Source organism: Megalobrama amblycephala, linkage group LG10, assembly GCF_018812025.1.
Source record: "Megalobrama amblycephala isolate DHTTF-2021 linkage group LG10, ASM1881202v1, whole genome shotgun sequence".
In the NCBI taxonomy this organism is placed as follows: Eukaryota; Metazoa; Chordata; class Actinopteri; order Cypriniformes; family Xenocyprididae; genus Megalobrama; species Megalobrama amblycephala.
Genome location: NC_063053.1, coordinates 19,329,888 through 19,339,056, shown reverse-complemented (window position 1 = coordinate 19,339,056; position 9,169 = coordinate 19,329,888). Strand labels below are relative to the sequence as shown.

At 36.1% G+C, this 9,169-nt stretch overlaps 1 protein-coding gene across 1 annotated transcript; it reads left to right on the top strand.

Annotated features, from left to right (window-relative positions):
- The first annotated feature begins 914 nt into the window (after positions 1 to 914).
- tmem72 (transmembrane protein 72) lies at positions 915 to 8,593 on the top strand. Its single transcript, XM_048205226.1, is given in 9 exon segments — positions 915 to 2,141; positions 3,412 to 3,478; positions 4,956 to 5,027; positions 5,116 to 5,255; positions 5,455 to 5,839; positions 7,078 to 7,097; positions 7,492 to 7,504; positions 8,337 to 8,383; positions 8,386 to 8,593. Coding segments are annotated over 9 exon segments (963 nt in total). The 5' UTR covers positions 915 to 2,071; the 3' UTR covers positions 8,535 to 8,593.
- The last annotated feature ends 576 nt before the right edge of the window (positions 8,594 to 9,169 follow it).

The window sequence follows — 9,169 nt, the reverse complement described above, 5'->3', positions numbered from 1 at the left end:
GAGAGAAAGCTTTTAATTTGTGTTCCGAAGATGAACAAAAGTCTTACGGGTGTGGAACAACATGAGGGTGAGTAAATAATGACAGAATTTTCATTTTTGGGTGAACTAACCCTTTAAAGAATTAGAATCAGGCCCAAATCACATTTTCATTAAATATTATCAAAGTCCCTTTAAAACAAGTCATTTCACTCGGCGGCCATCTTTGAAACGCCTCTCGGGCATCCTGGGCATCATGCCCTATCTCTTTGAATGGGGGAAACATCAAATTCTCCAAAACTGTTTGCCAACCTTACGATTACATTTCATATTTGAAATCACCAATGAAATCTGACAACAGCTGTCTTATAAATGTTTTATCCAAACGCTCGAATCATGACAAAAAAATGTATTTTTTAGGCTGGATCAAGCTAATGCGCAGACCTAAATGCGCATCTCTTCTGCCATGTTTCGGAGGCGCGCATCTGACTGTTTCTATAGAAACCGGTGCTTCTAACGGCTGCTGCAGTGACGCGATGACTTTACCAGTCGGCGATTGGCTCTTATTTAGAAGGCGGGACTTATTCCGCCATATTGCGCGTTACACTTTCTCCCATTCAAAACAATACGAGTGACACGTCTTGTGTTATTCTATAGTCTTTGATATCATATAGATATATTTGTTATTATGATAATCTAACAACATAAAACAAATATCAGAATTGTGATCACAATCTAAAATGTTTATTGTAAAAAAAGATTATTAATAAAAAAAACCTAATCTTGTTACTTGTTAATGTTACTATTTTAACCCTGTTTTCTATTCTGCCCAGCTTTTTAAACTATATTTATTTTTAAATCACAAAATTGGTCTATTTAGTGTTTGTTTACTGCAAAAAAATCAAAAATCACATAGAAATAATAATAATAATAACTATATTATATGAGCTTTTAAAAAATAATAGTATTGTTTATTTGAATACTACTACTACTGCTAATAATAATTATTATTGTGGTATAAAAATATTTAAAAAAATACATTATTATTATTATTTAATATTTAACTGTTGTATATTCTAGCTATCGATATTTCTTTGGCACACTGTTGTTATTATTCTGTGCAGTTTTATAAAAATATGAAGTATAATGAATCAGTCAGTATATTAACCAAAATGACAATGTGCTGTCTCATATGATGCCACAGATATGTGGTTTGAAATCCTAGCAATACTGTAGTCATGTGCGATCAGATTTAATTACACAGACCATCACTGTGTCATGCCGTCATGCGGCCCCACTGTGGTTCTAATCAATTGTGATCTGTTATGACTGAGAAAAGTCTGACCTTTGACACAGGTAACTAAAGACTGGAAGAGATGGTGTCTGTTCAGTTCGTCTGCTGGAGAATGATTAACATCTGTCTTGTGTCAGGATTGGGCTATGAAAGTACTGCTGCTTTCTCCACCATTAATCATCGGTTCAGGACGGGGCTTATCAAGCAGAGGTTTGAGACTCCCTCCATGTACATTTGCTTCGTAAAAACACATCTGACCTTGGGAAAGGACATTTTTGATTAATTGGCTGATTGGCTGAAGGTAATTTAATTTGAATGCGTCCCTCAGCAGCTGTAAAAGGATGGAGAGGGTGGAATACCTCCTCATGAAGGTCACACTTGTAACCTGTGAGGGTCCTGCAACATGTGCATAAGTGTGTAACTTATGTGTGTGTGTCTTCCCTCAGGGAACATGACTTATTTGTGCTCTTTGCTAGTTAGGTAATCTTTAACTGTAAACTTTTTCATTGTTTGGTCCACTCACCTTGAATAGAGGTGGAATTTAGCAGGGGGTGGTGAATGTTTGGGTTTTAGTTTTTTCTGTTAGGCTGATTACTAGGGTAGGGTAAAATCTGCACTGGGATGCAGCCGACGGCACCCTCCAACTCAGGCAAGGAGATTACTGACCATGGGGCTGCAGTGGCGCTGCCATCTTTACACAAAGTTCTGACTTCGTCTCTCAACTACCAATGAATTAACCGTCGAAAGAGAACGTTAACTTTCAACAAATGTTCTAAAGTAAAAAACATTTTTATTTCGGCCATGAAGGGCTCAGCTTTGTGGGTTATATTGGAATGTGCCTGCAGAGTTCTTGGCATCTCGACTGCTGCAGGTAGGACTGTCTTTGCTGTTCTTTTGTAGGCCATTGTTTCACTGAAAGTGCTATAAATAACCTTTAAATATAAAAATATGTTGCACCAGTTGCATCAAGAATGCATTAGTAGCAATTGAAATATTTTACCCTGTGAATGACATTTAGAATTCTGAAATGTGCATTTTGTGCTCATTACCCAACATAACCTGCTTTAAAATGAGGGAAAGAAAGGCACTGTTCCAGTGTTTAGAAAAGGCCCATTTAAGTTGAAATAGAGGTTGAATAATAAAAATATATATATATATATATATATATATATATATATATATATATATATATATATATATATATATATATATAATAAAAAAATAGTCTGAGTATCAGGGTGAATTACGCATGACTGAGATTCTTTAAATCCAACAATTACATACACAATATTAAATGCAAAAATTCTCCAATAGTAAACTTTAAAACCAAAAGGGGTTTTATTTTATTAAACATTAATGGGACTATGCAAAGCAATAGATCCACATTATTACAATATTCCTTGGCTTGTAAAATGTTTTTGTTTCTTATGTTTCACAAGTTAAAAAAAAATGAAGTTTCTAATGTAATTTTCAAGGTGTAATATGATGTGAAATTAAATGTGAATATAACTAGCCAGTGTTATGAATTACATAATTGGAATACTAAGACTTTTTTACTAAATACTAAAACACAAATTTTTAGTAATAGAAAAAAAAAACCTTTAAGTATTTAATTCACAAATCTGATGAAAATGTTTCAAAATGTTTTCGCATTGCACAGAGAACTGTGTAATTCTCACACATATTTATTAACATGTGTTTTTTTTTTTTTTTTTTTTCATTTATTTGTACATTTGTTTCCAAAACCAGCACAACAATGCTGGCCTTGGGTTTACTTGCCCAGCATTTGTGTGTGGCAAATCTGTCATCTAGTGGCCACAATAAAAATTGCATTCCATTTTTGTGAAAACTCCAAACCTTATTCCTGCTATTCAAATTCAGCTGTTGAAAATGGTAACACTTTAATTTGGGGACCAATTCTCACTATTAACTAGTTGCTTATTAGCTTGCTTACTAGCATATTGGCTATTTATTAGCACTTATAAAGCACATGTTAATACCTTATTCTGCATGACCATATTCTACATTCTTAAATCCTACCCTATACCTAAACTTAACCACTACAACTACCCTACTATTAATAAGGAGTAAATTAGGAGGCAAAAACTTTAATATTCAGTATTGTGTGTTTGTGTTGTCAGTGCTTTGTGCAGTGGGTATAGAGACTCAGAGACAGAAGGAGTTCAACAGCTTGGCCGTCTATCTCCTGTGAGTATCAAAACTGAGCTGCTATGGGAGGTATAACACATTGTTATTCATATGAAAGTCCTCTGAGACACACCTTCCTGTCAGATGTTGATTTATTTTTCCTGCAATGAGCAAATAAAGCCACAGTAATTTTTAAAGATGTTTAGATTGAATCAGTTTGTTTTCCCATTTTAGAATTGGCCATTCCTTTAATGCATTTGCACTGCAGTTATGCTTTGTTTTATGACAGTATTTGATAGAAGCTTTGTATGCTTGTCCATTTGTGTAAGCTCTATGTGTGGCTGGTATGTCTGTGTTCAGGCACTTTTACAATTGAATTGTTAGAAGTTAGAACCTCCTATTATGTACACATGCTATTGGTTTCAGGGTCAATTCTAGTGTTGACTTTGGCTGGAGTTGTCATTGCTTTTGATGCCATTCATTGGGTGATGTATATATTATAAATGATAAAGGTGATGCAATACCGCAATCTGCCCAGCCAGATTATTTTACTAGTTGAAATATATTGGTAGTATGGTGATGCCCTCGAACAACTGAACAGAATCATTCTCAGGTAGTTACACAAACAAACAGTATCATCACCCATCTGTAGACCTTTTCAGCACTGCGCTCATTCTGTTCTGTCTCCCGATTTGTATTTCCACAGCATGAAGTCATATGAACGTACCGCTCGTTTTAAAATCTTCCCAGTCTTTTGACATTTGTTGACATCCGCTTTAAACATTACAATGCTCATGATAACTTTAGTTAACTCTACAATAAGACTTCACCAGCTAATTACTCTTTGACAGCGAAGCCATAGATATATACAGAGCTAGTGCAAAAACAGAAGTTCAAACAAACTTCTAAAGATGGCTGTGTGCTTGTTTCTCTGGTGCATGAGGTCTATAGGAACATGGTCACTGAAGGCTACTGTCATTCCATTTCTAACTATATCTGGCAATACAGCAGCGCCTCTTGAGAATTACACACAGATGGAGGCAAATGGGCCTCTTGTCCCAGATTATCTGATCTTTCTGGGCTCAAAGCCAGACCAGAGAGGTTCTGCATGAACAACAGGGAGATATTTCCATAGGGATTAAACATTAAGTGGTTGTTCGCATGAACACCTAAATATCATAAACAACCTGGAAATTTGTGATCAAATATCTATTGAATGGTAATGAATATCTAACTCTGGATAAAAAGCATGAAGAGGAACAAGTGTTAACATAAATCTATGTTCACATTCCATTTTATTTGTGGCAAGATTCAGGATATTCAGTGAGAAAACATGTGAGGGGGGACTTGATTTGATTCTTCAGGAATTTAGTGCATTGTGAGAAGTGGGAGTTACATTCAAATCGATCATAAAACATTGATAAAGTAAACATGATTTCATATGGACTTTAAAGTATGATTTGGTACCTCTTTTAACGTACTTTCTTTCTTCTAATTTTATAAACCACTGCATTACTCCTGTTTGTGTTCCCTACAGGCTTTCCTCGGTGGTGATTATGCTTTTTGAAGTCGCCTATTTCATTGATGCTATGTTGGCGACGTGCCTTCCGTACGTTCAACCAAATTATATGAATCATATACTTGTACGATTTTAATCAGTGCATGCATTTATTCATATCTGTGTTTCTTGCATGCAGTTGTCCACCCACATGGAAGATTTTCATTCTTTGGAAGAAGATGGCCAAAGTTGGAGGTTTCCAGAAATTTCTATATTACACAATGATGTCTGTGATGTGTTTCCTGCATCCAGTCCTCGCATGGCATGCTGTAATACCAGGTGCTTTCAATTTATTACATAAATAATATATTATTGTATTATTTAATTGTATATTTTAAAAATATATAAATAATAATAAATTTCACCAAATGATAAGCATTACTGTACAGCAAAACAAAGTGAGTTCTGACAATGTTTAGGAATACACTAGCATATACAAGTTAACATAAATTAAGAAACGTTGCCTATTACTTTACAGGAGTTATGCTGGTAGTGACTGGATTCTTTAACTTCATATTGAGCAAAAAGAAAAAGGCAGATGTGCCTAAAGAGTCGAGTGCAACCTATGGTGACCCGGCTCTGTCTTCTGTCTGTGTCACAGACAGGGGGGACACTGAACACACATTCTCTTTCTTCCACGTCATCTCCGGAAAAAGAGCATCTTTTTTTCCTAGCAATAGCCGATTACATGGCCCCACAGACAGGGCTCAGTCAGTGAAGAATGCCCAATGCAAGAAAAATCAAACAGACACAAGAAATGTGCACTTCATTGAGAGTCTCAGATGTAATGATACTGAAATGGTGGAATACCATGAGGTGGAGCCAGAGGAGACCACATCAGATAAAGCACCAATGATTACACTGTAGGCATTGTAGGCATGAGATGCTAAGTGAAAATGTAATACAAATACCTTTTGTATACCCAATTATTCAAAGACCAAAATTAAATTTGTATTTTGTTCAATTAAAAAGTCATCGATCAATTGAGTTTAGTGTGGATATATATACAGTACGTTTATGCTATAGTCTTTTATGCTCACCAAGGCAAGTTACATTATTTGATCAAAAATACAGTAAAACTTTAATATTGTGAAATATTATTACAATTTAAAATAGCTGTTTTCTATTTTAATATATTTTAAAATGTAATTTACTTCAGTCTTCAGTGTCACATGATCTTTTGGAAATCATTCTAATATGCTGATTTGGTGCTCAAGAAACATTTCATATTATTATCGATGTTGAAAACAGTTATTCTGCTTAATATTTTTCATGTTTGTTTGATAGAAAGTTTAAAAGAACAGCATTTATTTGAAATAAATATAATTTTTTTTTTAACAGTGTAAAAGTTTTTATTGTCACTTTCGATCAATACATGCAATCTGCAAGCAATCATCATTACCGCAAGGCACAAGCTGACTGGCTTTGCTGATGCTGCAGCCAATGAGACTGCTTGGTGGAGGGATGACGGCAAAACCCAGAAGACTGATTTGCCACTGGTTCCCTCAAGATTTTCCTATGGGTTTGACAGTTTATGAGTAAAATAAGGTCTGTAGTAAACATAACTTGACGATACTGGAATGTTTTGCTCTACAAATTACACACACCTGTATTGAAAATGCAAAATTTTAAGCTGTTTTTTTTTTTATTATTATTATTATTGTTTCTAATAAGTAAATATAAGAATATGTGGAGTGTGAGTGTGTGCATTTTATACATTATAGAACAATATGTCTAAGTGTCGTCAACTTATGTTTACCACAGAACTTATTATACTCATAAATTGAAAAACTCATTATAAAACATTATAAACATTATATAAATACCCATAGGAAAATCTTGAGGGAACCACTGGCGAATTAGTCTTCCGGGTTTTGTTTTCATTCCTGCACCACTCTATAGTCTGGTTCTTTGTTTGCTGTAAGATATTCCTGCAGCGTTTTCAGAGTTCCTATGAAACCCTCCAACTCCACCTGCCCAGATCTGCTATGTGATTTATGTATGTCTATTCTGTTTGTCTATTATTTTATGCACCGGCTGCATTTCTTACATGTCCACTGCAGCATGTCTGTGTATGGCAGTAACAAGTCTATACTTGTAGTGTTATAGCCACTTGCTGGAGTGCCTAGGTTGGCCACTAGAGGGCACTCCTTCCCTGACTCTCCTTCCCTCAGCCATTAACTTCAACTCCCATCATCCTTTGTTCTGGACTATCACTGTTCATTGCACACAGCTGTTTTCACTCATCTTGTTAGTTTCTGCATATTTATACCAGGTTGTTTCTGTCATTATCAAGTTTCTGTTATTGTCACCGTGCACTTCTGAGCACTCTCCCTGGTTCCTTGTTTTTGCTGGATTTTGCAAGTATTTTGACCCTTTGCCTGACATATGACGTTGATGTTGGATTTCCCAATAAAACTGCAATTGGATCTTGCTAAAGTCTCAGAGCATTCCGTGACATGTAGCAGCCGTGACTTGTCAGACAGTACAGGGTCGTAACACAGCAATGGCGGAGACAAAACAGAATCGTAAACAGGGACAGGCGTGGGTCGAGGCAGGCGCAAACATACATGGTCCAGAAATCAGGCAAAAGGTCAGGGCAGGCAGAGTACAAGTACAATCACAATCCAATAAACAGGCAATAGTCGGGGCAGGCAGCAGAGAATCAGATAACAGGTAAACCACGGATGGGCAACTTCAGTCCTGGAGGGTCACTGCCCAGCAGAGTTTAGCTCCAACCCTAATCAAACACACCTGAACCAGCTAATCAAGGTCTTTAGGATTAGTAGAAAGTTATAGGCAAGTGAGTTTTTATCAGGGATGGAAATAAACTCTGCAGGACACTGGCCCTCCAGGACCGGAGTTGCCTATCCCTGAGGTAAACAGTCCAAGATCAAACAGTAGCAAATCAAGACTTTGCGATGATGGTGTGTGTGTGTCTTGCTTAAATAGTGTGTGTGATGAACTGCCTATGGGAAATGGAGTCCAAATGCAAGAGTCAATATTCTGGTGAGAATAGGAGCGGAGAGGGAGCCTCACCTGTAACAGCTATATTCAATAACGTGCTATATATATATATATATATATATATATATATATATATATATACATTAGGACACACCTCTACTAGGTCACTATGGTGATGTGCTGCGGGTATTCCCTTGAAAAGGCACAGGCACAAAGAGACTCTAGATGGCAAAAACAACAGCCCTCAAACTCTGGTTGAGGAAATCACCTGGGACAGATTCAAAAAAAAAAAAAAAAAAAAAAAAAAACCCAAACATGCATATGATCATCTTTTTTTTTTAGAGAAGTGAGCTCCCTAAACAACACAACATTTAAACACTGTCAGTCAAAGAGCTGCCTTTTATTTCAGTCTGTAACCTTAAGCCTGGCTCTCCTGCATCCAGTCTCCATACGTCAATACAATTAAGAGGTTCCATTCATCATACTGACCCAGACGAGAGGGTTTTCAGTCTAAAGACTGGACAGCAACCCTCCAGGCGTTATTCCTCTCCATTAACCCGTATGGATGCCTTCAACATCCCTAATACTTGAGTAACATAGGATATTCTGCATTAATGTGTTCTTGGTGTACTTTTATGGACATTATTCCATTAAACAGTAAATTCATTGCACTTGTTGTGTTGTGTTTCTAACTGTGTTAATCAAATAGCTTCAACGTTTTACTGGCATTTGCTAATGGAGAGTCGCAGAGCAGAAATTGTTCAGAAGAACTGGAGTGAAAAATCTATGAGCATCAGTGGGTCAGGCAATGATTCTTCACCAATAACAAGAATTACACACCCAAATAAACCCAGTAAACCATCATATAGAAGTTAACCCGAAAATCTATCTTCCTTTATCTTCTTTGGCTTAAAAATCACCCCATTTAACTACAAATGATAAAATACAAAATTAAAGCTATGGGAAATACCCAAAAGCCCTTGTGATTTAATGATGTAATTATGTAAACATGGCAACTAAAAGAATAGCCTGTTATTTAGAATTCGCAGTGATTTTAGCTCTTAGTATTATCAATGCTATTTTAAATAGATGTTTTGGGTGAAGTCACCATTAGGATGATTAATGTTCCCTTTTAGTAAACTTGGACCCTGCTCAACAAATTTCCATTTGTCTCCTCACAGATGAACAGCAGAAGTGCAGTTTCTACTTCTGTGGGAAGTTAAGTT